The following is a 27,914-nucleotide window of genomic DNA, read 5'->3' as shown; positions in this document are numbered from 1 at the left end:
CCTCACCCAACTAAGAGTAAAACTAAAACCACTAAGACTAAGACTAAGACTAAGACTACGAAGACTAAAGACTGCTCTACTGCAAGATCCTCATTAGTTTAAAATCACCACCGACCCCTGGGGTCATCTGATAATTCAATCAATATATGCTGAGGTTCTGGCTGCCTTGTGGCCTTTTTTTTCTCACAAACAACTGGTCAGCCCGGGTGCCTGCTGTGCCACCATTTTGTCTCTTGCTTTTTCTTTCTTTCTGCCCTGCACTGTAACACCTGGCAGGAACGTGGAGCTTACTGCAGGGGTCTCAGATAGGTGGTTATTAAAACACCTGAATACTGTTAAACACTGTTCCTGGAAGCAAAAACATGACTCAAAGGCCATTAAAAAAAAAAAAAAAAAAGCCACCTTGCTCAGTTTTAGAATTTGAATACTGCCTTAGAAATTTTAAGAAATTAATTACCAACCGGGCACGGTGGTACACACCTGTAATCCCAGCACTTGGGAGGCTGAGGCAGGAGGATCTTTGTGAGTTTGAGGCCAGCCGGGGCTACAGTGTGAGCTCAAGGCCAGCCTGAACTGCATAGCGAGACCCTGTCTCAAAAACACAAGGAAAAAGAAAGTAATTACCACAAGATGGAGGGAAGATGAAGGGAGCGAGGGGAGGGGGACAGGGTAAGGATTAAGATGTGTTATGTATGCTGTCAACTTCCTCGATAAATGTGATCACCATGCACTGCAAACATATTCTAATAAAAATAAAAATTAAAAAACTAAGTGGAAAAGGCACTAGCTTGCCCTCTGGAGATCTGTATTTCAACCATTACTTGCCACTAAGCAGCTTTATAGCCCCTTCTCTCTCATTCTCAGCTTCCTCATGTCAAGTAACTTAGATGTCTTCTTCAGATCTGTTATACATTTCAACCCCTACGATTAGAATTTTAGGGCTCTAGAATGACATTTCTAATACTAAAATACAATAGTCAACTCACACACATCAAAACAAAAACATTTTTTCAAAAACACCTCAGGAAGGGGCTGGGGATTTAGCTCAGCAGCAAAGCGCCTGCCTGGCAAGCGCAAGGTTGTGAGTTCCCGGTACCGGAGAAAAACCAAAAAAAAAAAAAACACCTCAGGAAGAACTGTCTATTAAGATGCACAGAACTTGAGAGAATTTTTCAGATTTCCCATAAGAAAAACTAATTCATTTTTTACATGCCACAATTTTTTCTCTTCTTTGGCCTTTTTTTACTCAATGTGTTGGTATAACCTGGATACACATACTGATCACATTCCTCATAGGGAATTCATACCTGTACGTAACGTATCTTGACACCTCTTTCTTCCCTCCCTTCAACCCCTCTTCCCTCCTTGTTTACAAAGCTTGGTTTACATTTTATCCTTTTTTATTTTAAATGCCGCAATTTTTAAAAAGTAAAAAAATAAGTAAAATCATAATTAGAAGAAATCATATGAAGATACATGTGGCAACCACTGAGGTACCCCTCACTACCCTCCTTCTGGAATGAAGGGTTTACTGTGCAGCTGCTGCAAGTACTACTTGAAAACAACCCTCAGCTGCCAGTTCTCTTCAGGAATGGCCTCCGCTAAATTCAGCCACCTTTCCAAGTGGCCTTCAGGTAATGACTGATTACAGAAGCAAAGGGGCCGAGCCCCTTCTCCCAACTTAGGACAGCTCTGACAGCTACACCAGCTACGTTTCTAACCGGGGTCAACTTAGTTTTGGTCAGTACTGCACTGCAGCCCACTCTATCCCTTCTTCTGTTCTCTTTCAAAGATGCTGATTATAAGATTATTCCTTAATAAACTTCTTACATGCTAACAAGCCTCCGTTAACTACTCTAAGGCACCTAATTTGCAACGACCACTGAGAGGACAGTTTAAGAAGCAGGCTTTCAAGGGTCACCATCCACCTAACCACCCAAGTGACAAAGGAAACCCCATTACTGGTGGTTAGTAGAACAGAGAGCCCTGTAACACAAACTGACAGTGCAAGTGATAAAATGTTCACTTCTGGTCAACTAGGTAGTCTGCAGTGGACGGGGAGGTAGAAGTTGGTAAATCTTTTCTATAAAGAGCCACGTAGTAAACATCTTACTCGGGCTTTGCATGATTTCATAGGCTTACTGTCTTGGTTTGTGTTTCTTTAAAAAATGGGCCACCACAAAGGAAGGCTCTGCAATGTATTTAGCCTGTAAACTATAGTTTGCCAATTTCTCCACCAGAGGATGAATGTAGCCGGTACCTTTGAAACAGGAGAAAAACGGCAACTTTTGTACAGGACTGTGAAATTAGGTTGCTACTGCTAAGCCAACTGACCCTTTGAAAAGTATAAAAGTATGAGTAACATGTAATGAAAAATAAAATGAGAAACCCGAAAGATTCTTTGGTAGTGTAAAAAGACATTTGTCTCTAGAAGCAAGAGGGTAGAAAAGGCTAAGGACCAGGACAAGGATGAAACCATAAGAGAGACGATAGCAGAACACCAAAAACAGTCAAATTCTCAATCTGGACACAGCTGCTATGTCAAGGTTAAAGCTGGCATAGGAAAAAAAGAAAGAATTACATCTTTAAAAGCCGAGCATGGGAGGCTGAGGCAGGAGTACTGTCTGAGGCCGAAGCCTAGGCTACACAGTGAGTTTAAGGCCAGCCTGAACCACACAGCAAGTCTCTGTGTCAAAAAAAAAAACCTGAAAAAGGGAATGGGGACACAGCTTTTAATTTGAACATGTTCAACCATCAGTGTATTGTGTGTATGCATGCCTTCCCCTGTGTATTATTCTTTGACATCTAAAACACCTTTCTAGTAGGGAGACCTTCCCTCACCGCGCTACTCAATTCTGAAGGGATGGCAAGGGCTCAGCAGGAAGCCTCTCTTTGAAACTAACCATTCAAGAGCCACACCTTCTCTATCAGGCCTGTACACCCCAGGTGGCAATACTCCTCTGTCTTAATCACTCTAGTGCCAAGCATTAAACAACCATCCCCACCCTAATCTTGAAGGCTCTAGCCCTCCAAAATTATTCAAACTAGCCAATCCTAAACTATTTATCCTATACTTACTTGCCTTACCTTTTTTGTGGAAACTTCAGTAAAGGCACCGGCCTTCCCTTCTCTTCCTGTGCTCTGCCTCCTGACCACCCCAGAAGGCCCTGTGTGGTATGCTGTGCCACCTGTCTGGAGAACCTGAGAATATCATAGACGCTGTTTTCTTGAGCCCCTCCTGCGTCTCTTCTTGTGGGCTCTCCTGACTGACCATTCTATAGAAGAACATGAAACACCTTGACTCTTCTGAGTGCTCTCACACATTATTAATGGATGGTGTTTCTTCCGTCCTTGCTTACAGTAATGAAGAGGATCAGTAAAGATGGGACAGTGAAGACCTCTGAAACTCACTCCTTTATAAAAGCAATCTAGAATGCTGCTGAAAATTGTAATAATTAACAATTATAGAACTGTAAAATTAACCAAAAGACTGAGGCAATCTGAGGCGTGTTTTACCTTGCTATATTCCTATTTTATTCCTTCCTCGTTCCACATCCTGAAAACCAACAGCCCACAGTTATCAGCGAAAGCTAGCAGGCATCAGTGGGAGCACAGAACAGAGCTGAGGCTCCTCCAAAGCCCCATCCCAAAGACCTGTCCTATTTGATAGGTCTGGTGGTTCCTAGAAGACTACTAGCAAAACTGCCTTTATCTGACCTGCCACTTAAGTCATCTAGTGCAAGCAGGCTTTTCTGTGGGTATCCTTCAGTCAAAAGCAACCAGAGGCAACTGCCTGACTCTTGGCTGCCTAAAGTAGTCGATGGTATCTCAGATAAGCAAAAGACTAAAAACCTTAGTGAAAACAAAAAGCTGAGAAATGAGATGTCAGCAAGGGGCTCTCAAAATTTCAGCATATTCCTGAATTCTGGAAAGCCATGCTTACATATAGACCTATGTACATCCTCAAGAAAGACCAGACAAATTCCTAAACTCTCACCTCTTGCCACCCTTGACACTTTGCACAAGCAAGAAATTAAAACTATGGTAGAGATGTAAACTGCCTGGCTAAATATTGAAGTCATGACTCAACACACACTTACGACCCCTTGGCAAAGACTGGAAGCCTTTTTTGCGGGGCGGGGCAGTTGAGACAGGGTCTCGCTATGTGGTTCCAGCTGGTCCTGAACTTAGTGTCTAGCCCAGGCTGGCCTTGAACTCCCGGGGATCCTCCTGCCTCAGCCTCCAGAGTGCTGGGATTACAGGTGTGTGCCACCACATCCAGCCACATGAAGACTTTTATGTTCCAGGCATCCAAGGAACTCTCTGTGTACTCACTAGCTTCTCTGCCCATTCACTAATGTAGTCATTACACTAACCACACACAACAAAAAAATACAAACTTTACAATATTAGTTTAGAAAACAAATAGCAATAAATAATTCTGAGGAGGGGGAGAATTTCATTTTCAGTTACCATCTTATTTATACACTGAGACAAAGAGATGGGATGGCGGTAAGGGGGTGAAGCTTAGAGGTACAGTGCTTGTTCGACTCTTCAGCACTGCCTCCCACTAAGCCCACTGCTCAACAAAAAATTAATAGGCATGCAAGAAACAAGTATGGCATACACACAAGGGCAAAATAGAGTCAACAGAGTTTCTGTGGAAGCCCAAACACTGAACTCTTACCAGACTAAGAGTTAATTATGAAAATGGACCAAGTAGAAATTCTAGAACTAAGATGAAGAAATTAAAGACTTAGTAAAAGGGCCCATGCCTTTAATCCCAGGACTCCGGAAGCTGAGGCAGGAGGACTGCAACAAGTTCAAGGACACTCTAGGCTATACAGTTAAGTTCAAGGCCAGACTGAAATACACAGCAAGACATGTCTCAAAAGGCAGCTCAGAAGAGAGGCTCAACAGCAGATACAAACAAACAAATGAATCAGGCAATTTCAAGATAGATCAGTCTGAGAAATAAAAAAAAAAAAGAAAAATGAACAAATCTTAGAAACCTATGAGACACTATCATGTACGTTAATTTATGTACAGTGGAAATAAAGGAAGTAGAGCAAATGACAGAAAACTATTTGAAGAAATTAATGGCCAAACTATCCACAAATTTGAGAGAAACATTAACCTACACATTTAAGAAATTCAATCAATTGCAAGTAGGATAAACTCAACAAGAGACCTTAAGAAAGTGGCTGAATTTCCATCAGAATCCATGATAGCAGTGGGATGATATATTCAAAGGGCTGAAACAAAAATGACTACCAACATCCAACAAACTATCTTTCAAAAATGAAGGAAAAATTAAAATATTCCCAGATAAAACACAACTTCAAAAAACTTGCTGCTAGTAGGCTTTCTCTTAAAGAAATAAAGGAAGTCTTTCAGCTCTAAGGACACAGTCAGTAATTCAAATCCACATGAAAATAAAGAGCACCAGGGAAGGTAACGTTACAGTTCATCATAAAAGACAGTATAAATGTATTTCTGGTAAGTTTTTCTTCCTGATTTAAAAGACAACCGCATTAGGCAATAATTAGAAACCTGCTGGCTACCTATAAATGAATGGGTGTAATCTGTACGATAACAGCACAAAGAACAAAGAATGAAGTTGTACATGAACAAAGTTTTTATAAATAATTGTAATTCAAATGGTACTAATCCAAACTACACTGCTGCAAATTAAGACGTTAACTATAATTCCCAGGGCAATCACTAAAAAACAAAATGAGTAAAACACCAAAAAGCGTTAGAATGATATACCAGAGCCAGGCGCGGTGGTGCACACCTGTAATTCCAGCACTGGTGAGGCTGAGGGAGGACTGTTGTGAGTTTGAGGCCAGCCTGGGCTACCAAATGAGCTCAGGGGACTGCACAGAGAGACCCTGCTTCAAAAAAAAGGTACACCAGAAAATATCCTATTAACACAAAAGAAGACAGCAATGGAGGATGCAAGAAAACAAAAGATAATCTCATCTTCAGTAGAAAGTTCTTCCCCAGGGACCCTACTTAAATAGTATCTCTTACATATCAATCCACTACTCATCAATCTTCTCTGCATTATTTTCCTCTATAGCACTTACCGCCATTAGACATTATTTTATTTTCCCTACCCAACAGAACTTAAGCTCCAGTAGGGCAAAGACTTTATCTTGTTTACAGCACCTAATACCACAGGAGGTACTGAACAAAATGAGTAAACCAACATACCACTGTCTTTCCCATTTTAAGAGCAGCACTATGAGAAAGGGAAACATGCACATACTCAACTTGTAGATTTGGTAGCAAAAATATAAAGAACTTCCTATCTGATGGGTTTCAGGGTTTTTTTTTGTTTTTTTTTTTTTTTGTTTTTCTGTTAAGTAGGAGGTAAAGACATATACTGAGTCACAGAGCTGCTAAGGCTGAAGGTTTAGAGGAGCCAGAAACTTTGGATGCTAGTGCTGAAATTAATGCGAGTCAGATTCAAGTTCAGGTATATTTACTAGGCATTGTAGCCTTTTATCAGCAGACATGTGACATTGTTCACCAATAATTCACGCATCCTTGTAATTTTAAAAAGTGTAGGCCGGGCATGGTGGTGTACACCAGTAATCTCAGCATTTGGGGGGCTGAGGCAGGAGGATCATTGCAAGTATGAGGCCAGCCTGGGCTACAAAGTGAGCTCAAGGCCAGCCTGAACTGCATAGCGAGACTCTATCTCAAAGACCAAAAAAAAAAAAAAAAAAAAGGTATCTCATAAAGGTAACACAATTAAATGAAGCTAGGTGAGATGTCACACAACTGTAATCCCAGCTACTCTGCAGGCAGATCACATATTTGAAGCCAGTTTGAATAACTTTGACACTGACTCAAAACTAAGTACCACAAAGAGAAAAAAAATTCACTTATGAAACTTAATTGTAACAAAAGTAAATGCCTATTTTATAATGTTTTCTAAGTAATTTTGAAAGGCTAAAAAGAAAAAGTTGCCAAAGGCTGGTGTGGTAGTGCATGCCTGTAATCCCAGCGTTCAGGAGGCTGAGGCAGGAAGATTGTCAAGGGTTCTAGGCCAGCCTGGGCTACAAAGTGAATTCAAGGCTGCCCTGGGAGTTGCCAATAAACCATTAGCCAAAAATCACTAAGTATTTTAAAACATCTGTACTTTTTCAATGTACTTTTTTATACAGTTGATTTATGTCACATAATATGAAACTGCTATTCTATGCACTGCCTCGTTGTTAGGCTTTCTTCATAAACATTCTTTTTGAAGGAAAAAAGCATTAATTTATTTTCATCAAACTTTGATTTTTCTGACATACCATTTCCCTGGAGAGGGGAGATAAATTATTTTAATAAAATAAAGAGAGTTTGGTTTCATTCCAAGATCAAATGAGGGGCTGAGGAAGAGTAAACAGCATGCTCCTCACACATTATCTCCATCCTGTGGGCTTTAATACAATTTAATGAAATGTTCTCAGCAACCTACTCACTCAACAAATATTCAGCCAACATCTATTATGTGCCACACTCTTCACTCTCACAGTGGGTATACATATACATGAGTGCAAAAGACGGGGGGAATTTGATCCCTTCATCTTGAACCCATTGTGGTGGGCACACACCTCCTATAATCCCAGCACTCCGGAAGCTAAGGAAGGAAGATCTCAAGAATACACTGCAGGGGCTGGGGTTTTAGCTCAGTGGCACAGAGCCTGCCTGGCAAGTGCAAGGTTGTGAGTTCGATTCCCGGTACCCCCCAAAAAAACAAAAAAAAAAGAAGAAAAAAAAGAATGCACTGCAAAGACACTGTCTCAAAACAAAACGAGGAGCTGGGCATGGTGGCACATGCTCATAATCCCAGTACTGGGGAGGCTGAGGCATGAGGATCTTTGCAAGTTCAAGACCAGCCTGGGCTATAAAGTGAGCTCAAGGCCTGCCTGAACTGTATAGACTCTGCCTCGAAAAGTTAAAAAAAAAAGAAACGAAACACACACCCACACAAAGTTAAAGCATCCTATGACCCTTAATCTTAATCTCTTAAATGAAAGCCATGAAATAATAAACTAGTATCTAAAAATTTTAAATTCTAAATTTTGTACAGCTAATAGTAATTGCAACAACAAAAAAGGCCATACAACAGTAGCAGCAAGGCTGGTTACTCACACTTTTAAGAAAGAACAAAACCACTATTTTAAGAAGCTACAAGGGGCCAGGGATATAGCTCAACGGCACAAGCACCTGCTTGGCAAGCACAAGTTCCTGAGTTCAATTCCCAGTACCAAAAAAATTTTTTAAAATAAAAATAAAAAAAGCAGCTGCAAGTGTTTTTGTGAAAATCTAACACAATCATCCCAGTCTCAGTAGCCTACTTAAATCATCCACACAAAATACATGCAGCTGTCATAAAAATGGAGGATGCTCTCTATTTAGCAGGTTTGAAAAAATCTCCCAGACATGTTAAGGGAAACAAGTTATACATAAGACAAATAGTTTACTACATGCTGCATCAGAGAAGAAAATAAATAATGCACATTTGTTTATATCTACCTATAAAGAAACACACAGTACTAGTAAAAGTGGTCAGTAGTGAGTGGTCAGTTAACATGGTAGGGTTGAGAGCAGGCAAGCTCACGGTGAGTATTACTGTTGAACCACACATTATCTATTCAAAATACACTATTAAAAACTTCTTAATCACCTTTTTTTTTTTTTTTTTTGGTTTATTGAGACAGGGTCTCTTTATGTAGCCCACACTGGCCTTGAATTCCTGCCTCAGCCTCACAACTGCTAAAATTATACACATGTGCCACCACATGTGGATCAGAATTCTTTCCAAAATGTGTCTAGAGATGGCCCAAATTTCACTACAAACCTATATTTATAATTACTGCACTTAACTATTCACCTTTTAAATCTTGTCATAGCCGGGCATGGTGGCACATGCCTGTAATCCCAGCACTTGGGAGGCTGAGGCAGGAAGATCGCCGTGAGTTCAAGACCAGCCTGGGCTACAAAGTGAGCTCAAGGCCAGCCTGAACTGCATAGTGAGACCCTGTCTCAACAACAACAACAACAAAAAAATCTTGTCATACTGAGCTGGGGATTGAGCTCAGTGGGACAAAGCCTGCCTGGCAAGCGCAAGGTCATAAGTTCAATTCCTGGTATTGGAAGAAAAACAATAAATAAATAAATAAATAATAAATAAATCTGGTCATACTGAGCCTATTCACTAATCATTTGTTTACAATTTACCACTTAGGTGGCCCCAATAAACACAAAGCAGAGGTTATTACCTAGAAACACATTGGGCACAAAATATCACCAGTATTGGGCAAAAAATATCACCTGGCTTTATTTCCCGCTGTTTAATGATGAGTGAAGTTATTTAACCTCTTGTGAATGTTTCTTTCTCTCTAAAATAAAAAGTTACTTATGATGTAGGATCGATGTGAAAATTAAAATAAATGGAACATGAAGAAGGTATTCATTAAAGGTTAACAAACTGCACACCTGTAATCCCAGCACTCGGGGAGGCTGAGGCAGGAGGATTATTGCAAGTTCGAGACCAGCCTGGGCTACAAAGTGAGCCTAAACTGCATAGTGAGATCCTGTTTCAAAAAAAAAAAAAAAAAAAAAAAAAGACAAAAAATACATACATAATAACAAGTGTTACAGTTCTCTACATGGACATGTAATGCTTTCATCTAAGTAATCAAACACCACTGTATGTGTCAATCAAATCCAACAAAAAGTCCTAGCATATTCAAAACAGTAAGTTCCTGTTAACAAATAGTTTCACTGTACCAGGAAACAGAAAATAAGTAATGATAAAAATAGAAGTGCAACAATACAAGCATGTGGGCCGGGGGTATAGTTCAGTAGCACAAGCATCTGCCTGGCAAGCGCAAAGTCCTGAGTTCAATTGCTGGTACAAAAAAAAAAAAAATACAAGCATGTGCAGTGCAAATCACCAATCACAAAGAAAGGAATGATAGATTTATTGAAGCTTAAAATACCAATACTAGTGGGCTGGGGATGTAATCCTGTGGTAGAATGCTTGTGTAGCATGACTGAGGCCTTAGGTTCAGTCCCCAGTATCACATATACACATACATGCAAAAAAAAAAGTGATTTACTCAGGTGTAATAACACACCTGTAATGCCAGCTACTCCAGCGACTGAGGCAGGGGGACCAGAATTTGGAGGCCAAGCTGAGCAAGTGAGCAACGGACTCTCTCAACATTAAAAAAAAAAAATTTAGTAGTATGCAGCTCAGTGGTAGAGCACTAGCTCAGTATCTCTGAGGCCCTGGGTTGGGTCCCCAGCAACATATACACAAAAATTATTTGGCCATGCAGCTTATTGGTTTACAGAACTGGATGGTAATCACAATGGTCAGGCAAGCATTTCTGAAACACAGATACCACTTTAGATGCTTAATCACTATGGCCAAGGATAGAACCTAAAAATCCGTATTTTTTAAGCATTTTAAATGAGTATAATGGTTGATTAGGTTTGGGAGCCATTACCGATCTCACTCTTACAATTACAGACCTTATAAATACCCCTAAATTTTTCTAATTTTTGTGGTTTTTTTTTTTTTGGTCTTTTTGAGACAGGGTCTTGATACACAGTTCAGGCTGGCCGTGAGCTCAATTTGTAGCCCAGGCTGGTCTCAAACTGACAAAGACGCTCCTGCCTCAGCCTCCTGAGTGCTGAGATTACAGGTGTGTACCACCATGCCCAGAATACCCCTAAATTTAATCACTGCCTTTTGTAGCTTCACTGGAGGGTGAGCCAAAAGCAAATGGCTTAGATTAAGCCATTTAAAAAGTTTAAAGATAAATATGTAACAGGTGTTGTAAGTAATAAAAGTAAACACAGTGCTACTTAATGAATACGTATAAATGACTAAAATAATACCTAACATTATCCCAGTTAAAAACAATTTCAGAAGGAAGAAGCTACAGAGAAAACAATTTTAAAATGTGCAAAAGTTGTAAACAGACCACTTACTAAAGCAAATGTGCACTTAAAAAAAGATGCCCCGGGGCTGGGGATTTAGCTCAGTGGCACAGCAACCGACTGGCAAGCACAAAGTCCTGAGTTCGATTCCAATTACCAAAAAGAAAGAAAGAAAGAAAGAAAGAAAGAAAGAAAGAAAGCAAGCAAGCAAGCCAGCCCAACATATTATAGACAACAAAGTTAGGTGAAAATATTATAGGCAGTCAGGGCTGGGCCCTGGAGACATCAATGAAGACCACACTGGCTGGAGGCACATTGACTGAAGGCCAGGCTTCAAGAAAAAGAACTACTGGTGGGGGAGCATAGCTCAGCAGCATAGCGCCTGCCTGGCACGCAGGAGGTCATGTGTCTGATTCAATTCTCAATATCAAAAAAAAGAAAAAGAAAAAGTACTACTAAGTCATATACTTCTCCTAAGGAAGAACAGCAGTGATTGATATTCTAAATAGGCATCAGTCACCTTGGGGTGGAGAACCAAACCTTAACCCACTCCTTCCAAGAAAGTCTGTGTCTGTCCCACATGGGCTTGCTACATGACTTGCTTTCCAATTTGATTCCCATTTAATCAATACTACCCAAGCAACTATACTTGTAACCTTATTGGTTCACCAGAGTTTTGTCCCACCTCGTACCTACCTTGTGATTTTCCATTGGATCAGTATTACCTAAATGACTACACTTGTAATCTTACTGAATGATTATAGTTCTGTCCCACCTTGAACCCGACTCACCTTGAGGCTTTGCTCAATAAAACACCCTTGAGAAGTAGGTCAGCAGGCAACCCACTTTCTGGGCCCCTTTCTGTCCCTCTTAGACAGAAGTTTTCTTCAATAAATTCTTCCTCTTAACCGCCATTGTTCCTAGAATTTATTCCTCAGTTTTAGAAAACATGAACTCTGTATTTCAGACATCTAGCAGGTTGGGAGTTTCCTTCCCCTATATCACACATATTTCATTTTGGAAAATGTAAATTTAAAAAACCAGACACCACCTCACACCAATCAGAAGGTGTGAAATCTAAACACTAGCAACTCCAAATTCTGGTAATGAACTTCGAAAGGCATTCACTGCTGGTGAAAATACAAAATGGCACAGCCACTCTGGAAAACAATCTGGTCATTTAAGACAAAACTAAGTTTACCCCTATCATATGATCCAGTAATCAAGTTCCTTGCTATTTACCCAAATTACTTGAAAGCTTACAACCACACAAAAACCTAGTGTATGAATGCTTAACAGCTGCTTTATATATGAATTGCCAAAGCATGCATGGAAGCAACCAGAATGCCCCTCAAATAGTGAATCAACTATGATCCCTTCACAATGGACTATTATTAGGCTCTGAAAAGATGATCAGGCCACAAAAAAAAGAGGAAACTGGGCAAGGTGACATTTACCTGTAGTCCCAGCACTTAGAAAGGCTGAGGCAGGCAGATCACAAGTCTGAGTCCCTCCTGGGCAACTTAGCAAGATCTTGTCTCAAAATGAAAACTTTAAAAAATGTGCTACAGATATAACTCAGTAGTGGAGCATCCTGGGTTTGACCCCCTGGTATACACACACATACAAAGACACTGTCATAGCTTGTGTCTCGATGTCCCCTCAAGCCTCAATACAGTCATGGGGGTCAGGCTTTTCATAGGTGGCTGAATCTAGAGTTTGTGATTCACGGTCCAATGCTGAGATTATGGCTATGAGTGCTACACCTGCCCTTGGGCAGGTCCCCTGCATACAGTACTCAGGCCAGAAAAATGTTTGTTTCTCTCTGCTTTGTTGCTTTGCTATAGTCTGCCCACCATGAACTGCTGTTCTCTTCTGCCATGCCACCCTGCCTTGGAGCCAGCCAATTATGGACTGAAACCTCTACAAATTGTGCTTAATAATCCATTCCTCCTTCAACTCTGCATGTCAGGTATTTTGTCTGTACAAAGAAAGTAACTAAGACACAGAGAACCTTAAATACATATTATTAAGTAGAAAGGCTACATACTATATCATTCTAACTACATGACATTCTGGAAAAGGCAAAAAACTACAGAGGCAAAAAAATAAGTATCATTGCCAGAAATTTGGAAGGGAAGAACAGGAGAGGCATAGAGCATTTTTAGAGCAGTAAAAATTATTCTGTATATCATAAAAGTGGCTAAATGTCAGTGTATATTTGTCAAAACTCACAGGACATATAAGACAAAGAGTAAACCTAACAAATTATCATCTTTGAGTGATGATAAAGTGTCAGTGTTGGTTTAGCAATTATAACAAAGTCAGAGTGGAATGCTGATGGAAAAGGCTGAAGGGGGAGGAGTTATGCAAAATCCTGAGCGCTAGGATGATAGCATGTGCCACAACACCTGGCCTTGTGAACCTACAACTGCTTTAAAAAACAGTTTATGAGAGGTAGGGAAAAGGAGAGAATGCCTGAGAGAGGAAGGACACACATTCGGGAATCAAAAGAAAAATAAATTTACAGGAAGCATCTTTTTGGAAAGAAAACCTTTAATAATAAAAATATAATTCAAAGGTTAAAAAGAAAAGGTGGAACACTGGAACCCTCCTACCTTACTGGCAGGAATGTAAAATGATATTGCCACTTGGGCAAATAATCTGGCAGTTCCTCAAAAATTAAACATGAACCATTAATTCAATCCAAGATATACACCCAGAAGAACTGAAAACACAACCCTACCAAAAGAGAACAAAAACAAACATTCATAACAGTATTATGTACTGTACACTACACTGTACAATAATGCCAATAAATATAAACCATCCAAATGTCCATCACAGATAAACAAAACGCAGTATGTCTATGTAAGTATTATTCAACTCTAGAAAGATACATAGTGCTAACAAATGCTACAAAAGGGATGAACCTGGAAAATATCATGCCAAGTAAATAAAAATGCCATATATAATTCTGTTTATAAGAAACATCCAGAATAGGCAAATCTCATACACAGAAAGCCGATTATACTGGTCAGCAAAAGGAAGTAATTGGGACTAACTGCTAATTGGTAGATGGTTCCTTTCTGGGGCAATGAAAATATTCTAAAATCAAAAAGCGATGTCTGGCACAACACAGTGAATACACTAAAAACCACTGAAATGTACACTTAAAAGGAAGACTTTTATGTTGTGTGAATTACATCTCCACTTCTTAATTTTTTTTTGGTTTTGGTTTTTTGAGATGGTGTCTCACCATATAGTCCTATCTTCTCACCTCAGCTTCCCAAATTCTGGGATACAATCATGTACCACCACATCCAGCATATGAAGTTTTTAAAACTTTGCATGGTCTTAATGAATGAGTATTCTTAACCATTAACATCAAACAACTGCTAACATCACAAGACAACCATTATTATGTACCTTCTGATAGAAGCTCACATCATCACTGGAAAACTGTCTTGCCTTCCACATCTCTCCCCCACAAAGGAAAATAAATAAATTCTGATCAAGCATCTAGATTCAACAAACTACAGTTTTCAGGAAAACAAACACATGTTAAACCACAGAACAGGTAAGAGTTCCACAAAACCCAGAGTCTAGGAATTTTTAAAGGAACCTTGACTTGATTTCAACAAAAAACTGACAAAGATGGAGACGGTTCCAATTATGTGTTTTCTGGATCCTGATTCAAGCAAACTATTTAAGTATAACTGAAAAAACTGGAAATTTCAACAATGAATATTGGATAATAGTTTAAAAAAACTGCTAATGTGTCCTAATGATTTGGTATACAATACTGTAGTTGTCTTTCAAAGCACTTATCTTTTAGGCATGTGCTGAAATATTCATGGATGAAGGTACACAAATCTGGGATTTGCTTCAAAAGACAGCACAGCGGTACCTCGGTTCACAAACTTACTTCTTTCCACGACTCTGGCTGCATCCAAATTGCAAGCATATGAATCAATGCTTGATCAATCAGAAAAAATTAAGTTCATGAACCAAGCTAGGGCAAGAAACAGTGGATAAAGTACAGGTAAAATAACACTGGCCATGAGTAGTTACTATTTAAGATAAGTTACAGATTATGGTAGGTTACAATGCTATATGATTTCTGTGTATGTTTGAAATTCTCCATAATGAAATATTAAAGCAACATCATATATAATGCTATTTATACTAGGTTAAATTTTTAAAAAGAGAGGAACTGAATGGAAAGAAACAGATTATCCCAGAAAATTCATATGAGAGAAACACCTTGAACTAAAAGAGTGGTACCAGCGAAGTGAAAAGAAATTAAATCTGGGTTACTTCCCTAGGTCAGTGGTCCAGCATCATGGACAGTACAGACCAAAAAAAAAAATTGTTTTTGGAGACAGGGTTTCACTATATAGTTCAGGCAGGCCTTGAATTTGAACTGATCCTCCTGCCTCAGCCTCCTCAGTGCTGGGATTACAGGTATACACCACCAACACGGCTCAGGCAAGATTTTTTAACTCTTCTAAAAAGAAAACAGGGGCTGGGGATTTAGCTCAGCAGCACAGCGCCTGCCTGGCAAGCACGAAGTCGCGAGTTCGATTCCTGGTACCAGAAAAACAAACAAACAAACAAAAATAAATAAATAAAAAGAAAACAAAATAACAAAACTAGAAAAGGTCATAGCTCTTATATATGTAAAGGAGATTATAATCCCCCCCAATTAAGAATCACTCAATTAGAATCTACTTTAGCACAGTGGGGCTGTATTACATGGCCCATTCTTTGAATCACTACAGTTCAGTTCCCATACTTTCAACAAAGTTCTTGCCTGCTTTAGAGCCTACGCTAATGCTGTTGCTTCCAAGTAGAATCTTCTTTACATAGTCATGTATTCTCTGTATTCAGATCTACCTAGCCATGATGACACAAGCCTGTAATTCCACCACAGAGGGAGGCTGAAACAGGAGGATCAAAAATTCAAGCCCAGCCAGGGCAATGTAGTGACTTAGCAAGGTTCTGTCTGAAAATGAAAACCAAAAAGGCTGGAGAAGTAACTCAGTGGAGTGACCCTGGGTTCAATCTCTAGTATTACTAAAAACACTTTGAAAGCACACTTTTGGGAGCTTTAAGAAAAAGTAAATGAGTTAAGGTACATACTGAAGAACTCAAAATAATGTCCAACAGATAAGTGTGCATTATGAATTCCAGTATTCTGGGAGGCTGAGGGAGAAGGATCTCAATTTTGAGTCCAGCCTGGGCAACTTGGCAACTTAATAAGATCCTGTTTCAAAATTTAAAAAAAAAAAAAAAGATATAGCCCAGTGGCACAAGTACCTGCCTGGCAAGCACACGGTCCTGAGTTCAATTCCTCAATTAAAAAAAAAAATTAAATGGATGGGGATGTAGCTTAGTATGAAAACATGATAAGAAAGTGCCGAATAAACACTTGCAACTATTTAAAGTCCCATTATAATTATACACAAGTTTCCCATCACTATCTATTTTGTCACCATCTGCTTAATTTGCCACTTACAGTATTTTATTATTTCTAGTTCCATAAGGGCAAGGTCTTTGTTTTACACACAGTTATACCCAGTATCTAGCAGAAAGTAGCACTCAAATATATTCACAGAAAAAATAATTATGCTAGACTCAATAAAACTCAGATACTGATGAGGGAGAGGACCCATCGACTGGAAATCTGTCTAGTACCTAGTGCTTGGAAGGCTTCGGATAACATTAACAGTAAATAAGGAAGGAACAAGTTAAGTGCATTCTGTAGGGTGGAAGAGGCAAGCATCTGAGAGCAACAGAACAGATGTACTGAATTTGAGGTAGAAGAGTTAAACAGGAAGTTAGAAATGTGCTTAGGACATCTGGAAGCCAAAAAATGTCCTGGCGGAGCACACAGCCTCTACAGGCAGTTTTAAATCCCAGTGATTCTGCTGCCTTCTAACTGCACCATCGTGGGCAGATTAACCTCTGAGCCTCCACCTTCCTGTGGAGAGGGGAGGCAGTTGTGCCAAACTCATCTGGTTGTTCTGAGGATTAAACTGGCAAATACTGAAGCACTCCACTAACAACAAACAATAAGCAAATGTTAGGTATTAAGATGGTAAATGGCTGCTAAAACTTGGATTGCAAACAAAATACACACTGAAAATCGTAAGAAAAATAAAACCCCAGTTAATAACTTGGAACAAAGAGGGCTGGAGATATAGTTCAGTGGCACAAGCGCCTGCCTGACAAGTACAAGGTCCTGAGTTTGATTCTCAGTACAAAAAAAAAAACAAAACTTGGAACAGAGAAAATGTTTTTTAAAGTAATAAACAGATCATAAGGGAAATGGGGAATACAGAAGCCAAAGGAAAGGGTTCTGAAGAAGAAATAATCAACAGTACAAAGTATAGGTTGCGTACATAGCCACAGGATCTAGCAATCTGAAGGTTTATCAAAAGAGAAAAAGTTTCTACAAATGCTCAGGAAAAAAATGAACCAATTTAAGCCCGAAGACTGTAATTTTTTAAAAAATTTTACATGAAATTCACATATGGTACCTAAAAAAATTCAAGGAACAAGAATTTCAAGAGAAAAAATTTTATTGAGTTCAGTTGTTATAGGCGTTCCAAAAATGGAACGCTAAGCATTTAAAGGTTAACGGAAAGAGTAGAACAAAAGTGCAGACTACCAAGTGAAGTTTGTGAATAAACGGAAGAGAATTAAGAAAACTCTAAAATCCACTCTGGCGTGGTAATACACACCTGTGATCCCAGCACTTAGAGGGCTAAGGTGGGAGGATCACCTTACCATGATTAAGGGGCTGGTTCAAGGCCAGCCTGGGCTACGCAGTGGTCTCAAAAAAAAAAAAAAAAAATCTCTAGAACTATAGTTCTTAAACTGTTTTTCCAGAGCTTCAAAAAGAAAACAACTGAGTGTGGTGCAGCACACCTGTAATCCCAGCTACTGGGGTGGCTGAGGCAGGATAGCAAATTTAAGCCCAACCTGGGCAACTTAGTGAGACCCTGTCTTAAAATTTTAAAAAATCTTTAAAGGGCTAGAGATGCAAATTAGTGATGCAGCACTTGCCTAGAGCGCCCAAGGTCCTCAGTTCAATCTCCAGCACCAAAAAAAGAAAAAAACAAACCTAAATTTGTAGGCTCTAATTCTATTTAAAAATTTAACTATTATTACCATCATCTCAAACAGAAAACTGAGCCACTAGTTTTTTTGTAATATCAGAGTAAATTTACAAAAATTTGTCATGAAAAAGGCACTCAGAATTTGCACATCCTTACTCTAGGCCAGCCTACGAAACCCTGACAATAAAAACAGTTATCAGGAGAAGTTATAGGCTCTCTCCCTTAGAAATGAAGAATACAAGCAAAACATCTGTTAACTTGAAAAGCTACAGATAGCAACACGTCATGTTATGACCAATCTCTCTGCCAGGGTATGCAAACAGAAATTAAAACTTTTATATTTGCTGGACAACCAGTAGTTTTATAACTGCCTGGACTACTATTTTCTATGTATTTGCTATATCATATTTTTAAATTTTTATTAGCTGTAACATATGTTGGCTGTTTGCAAATAACCACTGTATATAACAAATACTTTTATTATGCACCAACTATGGGTAATATAAGGATATATTTGGTTTTGGTTTTGATTTTTTGAGACAGGGTCTCATGTAGTTCAGGCTGGCTTTGAACTCACTATGTAGTCCTGGCTTGTTTTAAACTCAGAAAGATCCTCCTGCCTCAGCCTCCCAAATGGTAGATTCCAGGCCTGCACCACCAAGCGCAGCCAGATCACATTTGTAATATGTATAAACTAGGCCTCATGCACCATGGAGGCTCGATAAAATGTTTCATAATAAGGTGGTACACACAAGGTGTTTGACACAGAATTGTAAGTCAAATTCCACTTCTACAAAAAATGCTAAGGGGCTGAGGTGTAGGAGGGACTGAGTGATACAGGATATGCCTAGCATGCATAAGGCCCTGAGATCAACTTCAGTGCTGAAGTTAAAAAAAACACAAAAACCGAGACAAACAGTATAACCAAGTAGTTACAAGGGTGACAGTAAGACTACAGTCTTTGAGCTGGGCATGGTGGCGCATGCCTGCAATCCCAGTACTCAAGGGGCTGAGGCAGCAGGATGACTCCAAGTTTGAGGTCAGCCTGAACTACACAGTGAGTTCGAGGCCAGCCTGAACTGTATAGTGGGTTCGAGGCCAGCCTGAATTGCCTTGTGAAACCCTGTCTCCAAAAACAAAAAAACCAAACTAGTCTTTGGAATCACATAAACCTGGTTTCAAATGTCAGGTGCAATAATTTATAGCTGGAAGACCTTGAAAAAGTTATTTAACCTATTAATTTGTCTCATCTGCCAACAGGAGTAATACCAGCCTCACAAGGTTATAGTGCTGATTAAATGAGTTCTAATTTGTATATAACACGAACTGCCAAAACCCATGAATAGTCCTTTTTTTTCCAAGCACTATAATAAACCAATCCACATCTCTGGAGGATAAGGCAACCGCTAGGATACTTTCCTAAAGTTCAGTAAGTATTTTGAATCTGGTATTTAGCAACCATTGTCCTTAACAATGCCTTAACTGAGTCCCAAGGAAAAGAAGCATCACAGAAAGAAGAAAGCTTATCTCATGGTTTTGCTTCAAATATCTAAGACATACTTTTACCTCAAATCCTGTACACAGAGAACAGAATCACACTACAAAGTTCCATTTTAATATCTTTTCCAAAACTAGGAAAATACTCCATATTAAAATTGTATATCAGGTACTGGGGATTTAGCTCAGTGGCACAGCGCCCGCCTGGCAAGCGCGAGGTCATGAATTCGATTCACGGTACCGGAGGGGAAAAAAAATTGTGTATCAATATCAGGTATACGTAAACCTCTTTGTGTTTATTACTGAAAAGGTGAATAATGGACATTGTGCACCCAGGACTATATGTAGTGATGATACAAAGATATCTCATTCCTGAGTGATCTTTCTTAAATATAAGTTTAAGTTTACAGGTGAAACCTATTGATGCTTCACTAAACCAAACATTTTTATATGTACATACTGATTCAACACATACATTTTTAAATATGCATCTCACAACCTTATAGAGACTGAAGGCACTTAAAGCAAATTCGATTTTCTAGACACAAACCTGAAACCTTATTACTCAATAAAACATTTAAAAGAAATACAACACACAAAAATCCACGAACATTTTATTCCAAAAAAATCTGTGTAAAATAACAAAACCTCTGGAAAAAATTAAGAGTCTAGATATATTGCAGCAATACTTTTTCAAAACAATCTTAAGACGCTGTATCAGAACTACCAAGCCAATAAATACCTGAAAGCTAGCAAGCAAAAACAATCTTCCTCAACTGCCTTTTCTGTTGCTACTGAGAAGAGATGTGGAAGGGAAAAAGAGAGGGCAGAAACTACTTTCACTAATGTAAAGGTTTTATTAATTTAAATAAATTTTCTCAGCTATTAAAGTGAAACTTTTGAGGAACAAATGCAATGCTAAATTGAAAAGCGTTAAAACAGGAAAGCATTAAAATAAAAATTTATGTACAACAGAACAAACGTCAAAAACCCTATCAGAATCTGATGTTGTATTTAGTGAGCCAGGGGCTAGGGGTTTAGCTCAGCGGTACAGCGCCTGCCTGGCAAGCACGACGCTGTGAGTTCGATGCCCAGTACCAGAAAAAAACAAAACAAACAAACAAAAAGATGTATTTAGTGAGCCATAGCCCCAAAGCAATTTTTAAAAATAAGTGCTTTACTAACTTCTCTACTCACGCAGAAAATGATGTTTGCCGCAATGTATTTAAAAGCTGTACACTAGCAACTACATAAATCCAAGTACAGTATTTTAAGGCGGAATATACACAAGCCACAAGCAATTTTGACTGGACTACTGAAAACTAAATTTTTGAAGACCAATAGAATAGCAAAGCACAACTTTAGAATATCAAATTAACTAAACATGTCAAAATATTTATTTTAGCCAGGCATATCTGTAATCCCAGCACTCTGAAAGACTGAGGCTGAGGCAGGAGTTCAACTTCAAGCCCCGCCTGGACAATTTAGAGACTTTGTGAGATCCTGTCTCAAAAAAAACAGAACAAAAAAAAAGAGCTAAGAATGCAACTCCCTGCGACAGCTCTGGGTTCAATTTCCAGCAGAAGGGTTGGAGGAGTATTTACACATTCTTACTTTTTAAAAGTTTAACTTGGGCCAGGGATATAGCTCAGTGGCACAGCGCCTGCCCGGCAAGCGCAAGGTCCTGAGTTCGATTCCTGGAACCAAAAAAAAAAAAGTGTAACTTGACCCACTTTGTAGAGTCAAAAGTTTACTAGTTCATATCAAAGTATTTATATTTGAAGACGGTCTTTCTACATGAATTTAATCTTCCTGCTTTCAACATTCCATCGTTCCTAACTATTCACCATATGGTTTTATATGACAACGAACAAATACTAGTTACACCCTAAATATAAAGCCGTATGAAGAACAGGTGCAATACTACTTAGATGCGTATTTTTTCTTCTAAGCCTAAATTTGCGCCGGAAAAGAATTTAAAAATAAACACAAATATACAAAAGAAATTCAAGAATCCTTTCAAAAAGATGCAAAAATTTTGAAATGCACGACACGAGCCCTACGCTACTAGAATGTCCCAAAAGCTAGGAACTTTTGAACTATCAAAAGTTCACAGCAAGAGCAAGGAGCTCTACTACTCTGTACTCGCACAGAAAATTACAGAGTTCTGAGGCCCTCAGTGACTAAGTACATTTAACTTTGCTTCCAGAGTTAGTACCTATACTTCAAAACTAAGGTCAGTTCTCTTCTCAGTCGTTTCACAAACACAGCACAGAGAATCTAACTTGGCTTCGTATCCATTAAAAAGAGCTGAAGGAGGGAGGTTCAAAGAGAACCCTCTCGAGAAAGAAACATTCAGCGTCGAAGGCGTCGGGGGGCAGTGGGAAACTAAGGGGAATCCGAGGGAGTAACGCAGCATCCCAGGTGAGCAGGCACTCGAGAGGTGGCGCTGGGAAGGCAAAACTTCACAGGTCCGCCGCGAACTCACGCGCCCGACAGCAGCCCAAGAAAGGAGCGCGGCTGTCAAGGGGCAACTGCGCTCCAAGTCGCACAGGAGGCGGAGGGGGCAGACAGGCCAACTCCGCAAGGGGGGGTTCAGGGGAAGCGGGGACCGTGCCCATCGCGGCCCGTCTCCTCGGTTCTCAAGCGCGAGGAGAATGAGCGAGCGCGAGCTCGGCGCCCCGCAGCCCCCGCCCGGCTCCCGGAGAGGGGCTCGGCCGCGCGTCCCGCAGCCCGGGCAGGCCGCCTCCGGAGGAGCCCCCGCAGACGCCATACTCAAAGTCAAAATGGCTGCCCCGAGGAAGCCCGCACGGCGCAGCTGGTGAGGGCCGGGGAACGGCGTCCGCGGGGAGGGGGAGGGGGCTCGCGGAAGCCCGTCGCGGGGACCGTCTCCGCCCGAGCCGCACAGGTAGGCGCTCCCCGGCCTCCCCGGACGCGGGCTCCGGCTGCAGGGAGTCCCGGCCCCACCCCCCGGCCGGAACCCCGCCGCGGCCACCGTCCTGACACCGACCCCGGCCAGGTACCTGCAGTTCGGCCCGCTCCACCTCCCAGTGCGCTCGCTCCATCTCGAACCGAGCCCACTCGTGCTGGATGTAGTGCAGTATCCCGGGGATAGTGTACTGCTGCGGCCGCGACAGCTCGGGGCCTGCCGGGGGACCCGCTCCCTCGGAGGCTGGAGCGCCTCCGCCGCCCGCCGCTCCATTGCCCCCGGGCGAAAGGCTCAGGTTCCCCCCGGGTCCCTGCTGCTGCCGGGGAGGGGCTGCCATCCCCGGGCCGCCGCCGCCTCCGGCAAGCTCGTCCATTGTGTGTGGGGCCCCGGCCGGGGCGGAGGGCGAGACGCCGACGGCTGGGGGAAGCACCAGGGAGGGTGGCCCCGCGCCGACGGCGGGCGGAGGCCGGCCGGGAGAGGGACGGGGAGGGGGGTCGTTGCTGTGTGCCTGCCGTGGGTCAGAGCAGGGAGCTGCCGGCCGCCGCCATTACAGTCCCTCCTCCATCTGCCCGTCTCACTCACTCACTTTGGGGAAAGGGGGGCCGCGGCGGAGCGGGGGAAGGGGCAGGGTTGGGAAGGGGATAGACGTAGGGCCGCCGCTTCGCACAGCCTGCCGGGAAAAGAACGCCGCTGCCGCCACTCGCTTGATAGCCAAATAGAGTCCGGCCTCACCCTACGCACGCGCACTGGGCACGCACTCATTCGGCGCTGGGGGCGGGGCGAGCTCGGCCCCGCCCCCACACCGGCGCTGCGCGCGGCCGCCGACGCGGGGACTCGGGCTCAGGCTTTTGGGAGCTAGGCGACCTCTGGCTTCGCGTGGCCTCGTCCTCGCGCAGGCCGCCCCCGGGGGCCGCTTGCTACCCCACGGTCTCGGCGATGTGCCTGCGTTCGGAGCTGGGTTTAAGCCCTGCTTGTTTCTGGCCGCGGTCTGTCCCGGATTCCTAGCGTTTCTCCTGCATTCTTGGCGTGTTTCGGGCCGTCCCGAGGGGTCGGGCCTCTCTCTCCGCCTGTCACTCGCTCTGTCTCTGATTTGTTAGCGCCGGTTTCCGGGATTTGGGAGGTGTTCTCATTTGGCGGCCAGCCCAGATGCTTCCGGACTTGGTGACTGATTCCTGGGCTCCGGTCCCCGTTTCTGTGCGCCCAGCCCGCCTGTCGTAACTTGTTCCCCTCCTTCCTCTCCTGGGATGGGTCGTGTTGTGGGAGTTTGAAAGAGGAGCAGGAGCGAGAGTTCTGCTTTTTCTCTTGGGAGAAGAAGGGGTCGTGCAATCCTTTAGATCTTGAGGATGAGGGGCAGAAGGAGAGAAGGTAACTCTGAAGGAGGCTTGTTAAACAATTCGATGTTTTAAAGGTGAAAGAGCTCACAATGTACCGCGAATGGTAGGATGTTTCTGTCGAAATAGGTTAGGTTCAGTCCCCAGAGGACCGCAAAAAAAAAATTTTAAGTAAGGAAAAGTATGGTGACTACAACATAAAATCCTAAATGAACAGCTAAAGATGTTTTTCTAGGTTATTAAATGTTTTTTCAGTGCAATAGTGTGCACGTGCCTGTAACCCCTTCATTTGGAAGGCCAACGCAAGAGGATTTCAGTTCAGGACAGCCGAGACTACATAGTGAGATTTTGTCTCCAAAAAACAAAAAAAACAGGTATAGTGGAGCACGCCTATAATCCCAGCACTCTGGAGGCTGAGGAAGGAGGATCGAAAGGAGTTACAGGCTAGTCAGATCCTGCCTCAACCGAAAACAAAACGAAGAGGAAGATGGACTGAAACTGCCTGAGTAGTAAAAGTACAGGCAAGATGGACTTGCTGGGTGGCCGGTACCTGTAATCCCAACACTGGGAAGCTAAAGCAGGTGGATCACAAGGTCAAGACCAGCCGAGGGCATATAGTGAGCTCAGCCTGGACTAACTAGCAAGAGCCTGTTCAAAACAAAACAAAAGTACGGAGCTGTAAAATGTTCTCTTCTGTAGACTAAACACATTGCACTTTGTGTCCATAACTCCTGAGGACATGGTAGTGAGTTTCTATATAAGAAATGAGCTCTCCTAACATTGTCACCTACACCTTACCTAACTGGAATTTTCTCCCTCATCTGTGGCTGAGTCATTTCCTGTGCTCATCCTCCCCTTTGAAACTTCCTATTCTGTTCTTTCATCAGTCCTGTTCATCCCTCTTCCCTGCCCACAAAATCTCCTCATGCCAAGCTTCAAGAATACCTTTTTTATTTTTTTGAGACAGGATCTCAATATGTAGTTCAGGCTAGACTCAAACTCCCTATATGTAGTCCGGGCTGACCTTGAACTCATGACAGTTCTCCTGCCTCAGCCTCCTAAGTGCTGGAGTTACAGGTGTGCACCACTACACTCAGCTTTATGTCTTTGATCTGTTTTTTTTTTTTTTTCCTTTCCCATAGCTAATCTTTCACAGCTGTGTACTTAAGCTATTTTTGACCAGAGGGACTTGTCATATTTTATTTACATATATTGTTACCAGCCACTCATAGTCATATGCTTAGGTTCATTTGCTTGCCTCCCTCCAACCAAAGCAAAGGAGAACATTTATTTTGGTAAAAAGGGATTTATTCAAAGCAAGGAGATGGAGGAGCCTCAGCGTCCACATCATCATTTCTCCATGTACAAGTGTGTTGCTGGGGAGAGGCTACAATGAGATAATAGACCTATCCAGGTTTGCTGCATTCCTTTCTAGATCCTGCCCCCGCCTTCCTTTCCCTGTGGAAATGAAGCTAGAGTTAGACCTCCTGGTACCAGCACCTGCATATTCTGTCCGTTCATCTGGACTGAGGAGAGGTGGGGATATCAAGTTCAGTCCTGAAGAATTTTAAAGAAGACACTTGTCTCCAAAGGGAAAAAAATCTAACCTTTAATGTTCTGTTTTTCCATGCAGGTTACAATATTATATTAGCGAAATGTGTAAAGTCTAACCTTTTTTCTTTTTCTTCTTTTTTTTTTTCCCTTTTGAGACAAGATCTGGCTGTAGTTGAGGCTGTCTTTGAATTCACTATGTAGCCCAGGCTGACCTCTAACTTGCAGCAATCCTCCTGCCTCAGCCTCCCGAGTACTGGGGTTACGGGCATGCGCCACCACACCTGGCAGTCCAGCCTTTGAAATAAATCAGGAATAGCAAACAGACAGATACCTTCTTAGCAGCTATTCCAATAATAGATATAGAAGGAGTTTTGACTGTCTTTAAGAATTAATACTGTTGTAATTATTCATCTAAACATACAATTTTATACCACATTGACCATGTGTAGCACCTGGCATCCTACCAAAGAGCACAAACCAGTTGTAAACACTATTTCAGTCATTATCTAAGATCCTAATCATCCCACACTAATTTTTGCATCATCTACAAAAGTTGTGGTATGTATTCCCCCCCTCCACCCCCCAGTACCAAGAATCAAATTCACTACCTTGAGCTTGCCAGGCAGGCGCTCTGCTGCTGAGCTAAATCCCCAGCCCCGTGATATGTGTTCTTATCTCCTTGGGGTCCAGGGTTTGGAGAAAGCAGAAATAAAGAGAGCTTGGTGATTTTGTTTTATTTTTTATTAGTATATGTTTGCAGTACATAAGCCCTTGGTCATTTTAGCAAGGAAGCAGTACTTGCCACTTTTGTATAAGTGTATATGAGTATTTAGAAACAAAATTTCCCTTCACTACTTTGCTTCCTACTGTTCTACCAGTGGCCACTTTACTATCTCTGGTTCCTGAATCATTTGCATGGTTGGTAGTCCTAGAGGGATTCAGTCACTCAGGAGAATGACAAGGTGCTTGTAAACGGAGAGACCAGATATTCAAGTCCAGGGGAAGATCTTTGAGAAGCACTGACTCACATTCAAAACTACAGGAGCAAACCAAGTGCAAAATGTGGATAGAACAGAAAAGGAGGACGCAGCTTTGACCTGCACGTAGGTTTGATCTGCCAAATGAGTTCACATGTCCACTTCTCATGATAGTAATTGCCTGTAACTAAAAAAGTTACAAGAATACAAGCAGGGCACTGGGATTGCTCAAATCATATACATATACAAAAGAAAAGGGAAAAGACCTTTACGTATTACAGAAAATAGATACCAAAAGCTTTAAGAAACTCAGGATACTATGTAAAATTCTAGTCCCAATTCATTCCAGAATTATCTCCTGAGTAATATGAGTCAGAAAAAAGTAGGCTGTGATAATATTTTGTAATAGCTAACACAAAGATGTCAAAATTGAAAAGGGTTAAAAAAAAAGAAATGATTGCCTGGAGCCAAGTCCTTCCTGGACATCAGCTACGCTTGAGCTAGCAGATCTGTAAACAGGAGAGCAAAATGACTGGAAAATGTGACGAAGTGGGCAACTGCCAAAACTTTCCAAGGTAATAATTTAACAAGCATGGAAATGTGGTCTGTCTCCTGTTGGAGCAGCAGGGGACAGTCTTCAAAAGAATGATACTAGGCACGGACACCTGGCCTGGGAATTATGTTAGAGAGCCCACCTCAGGGAATGTTTTCTTTTTTTTCCCCCTAGTGCTGGAGATCAAATCCAGAGCCACACACTAGGTAAGCGCTTTACCATGAGCTATGTCCTCAGACCCTTGGAAAATGTTTTAAATTGGCAAAATTTCACAAAAACATTTATAATATATTTTTAAATGATGTAACCTTTAGTTTTATCTTTCTATGCATAGGCCAGCCTAATGTACAATTAACCCACAAAAAAGATTGAAGAATTCTTTAGGTCATTTAAAAATAACTCCAGTTGCACTTTATTTCATTTTCTTTAGGGTTTAGTATAGCAGTTGGATATTTTAAATTGTATTGTGCCTAAACTTTTGGAAGGAGTTTGTTTTGGGTTGTTTTGTTTTTAATTTTTAATTTTGACACTGGGTCTCCTTAGATTGCTAAATTGCCCAGGCTGGCTTGGAATTTGTGATTCTCTTTCCTCACCCTTGTAAGTACTGGGATGACAGGCATTACTACCACACCTGATAATGACAATTTTCCTATTTAAAGGTTGTGAGATATAGGTGAGTGTTAATTTAAATATAAATATCCTGACATATTTGTGTGACTGCTTTAATCTCCTATTTACATTATTAGCATTTGTTGCTATACTTTAATGTGAAATTTTTTTTGGAAATGCTTCTAGGCAAAGGGTGAGCAAATAGGTCACTTACGAAGTTGTATTCTACCCTGACATCTGATCTAAATAAGAATTCAGATACTTGTCTGAAACTTGCCTTTGTCAGCGTTTGCCTGATGGTATATTTTAATTTTTGGAAGTAGAAAGGAAGATTCGCTCAGCTCTCTGAAAGAACAAATCAGAAAAAAAAAAAAAAAAAAA

The 27,914-nt window shown here is 41.3% G+C and overlaps 2 protein-coding genes and 1 long non-coding RNA gene across 7 annotated transcripts in view; 1 reads left to right on the top strand and 2 right to left on the bottom strand.

Annotated features, from left to right (window-relative positions):
• The window catches only part of Strn3 (striatin, calmodulin binding protein 3), a 107,168-nt gene extending 83,956 nt beyond the window's left edge, over positions 1–23,212 (bottom strand). For 2 of the 4 annotated variants that reach the window (XM_013510383.1, XM_005376968.2), the window contains exon 1: positions 22,604–23,211. In XM_013510383.1, the coding sequence (XP_013365837.1) occupies positions 22,604–22,882 (279 nt within the window). In that variant the 5' untranslated portion in view covers positions 22,883–23,211. Of the gene's footprint in view, positions 1–22,603 lie in introns of all 4 variants that reach the window. The other 2 variants (XM_005376966.2, XM_005376969.2) reach the window with 2 other exon arrangements.
• Positions 22,028–27,914, top strand: part of Ap4s1 (adaptor-related protein complex 4, sigma 1 subunit) — a gene marked incomplete in the record, with an annotated part of 47,872 nt that continues 41,985 nt past the window's right edge. The window contains 1 exon segment of the mRNA XM_013510385.1: positions 22,028–22,488.
• Positions 25,020–27,914, bottom strand: part of LOC106147739 — a 12,844-nt gene continuing 9,949 nt past the window's right edge. The window contains exon 3 of one of the 2 annotated variants that reach the window (XR_001232666.1): positions 25,020–25,298. This is a non-coding gene — a long non-coding RNA (uncharacterized LOC106147739). Of the gene's footprint in view, positions 25,299–27,512; positions 27,879–27,914 lie in introns of those variants that run through there. The other variant, XR_001232665.1, reaches the window with a different exon arrangement.

The sequence above is a fragment of the Chinchilla lanigera genome, unplaced genomic scaffold, assembly GCF_000276665.1.
Source record: "Chinchilla lanigera isolate Chin_1 unplaced genomic scaffold, ChiLan1.0 scaffold00008, whole genome shotgun sequence".
In the NCBI taxonomy this organism is placed as follows: Eukaryota; Metazoa; Chordata; class Mammalia; order Rodentia; family Chinchillidae; genus Chinchilla; species Chinchilla lanigera.
Note: the sequence above shows the minus strand (reverse complement) of the source record. Positions and strands in the feature narration are given on the sequence as shown.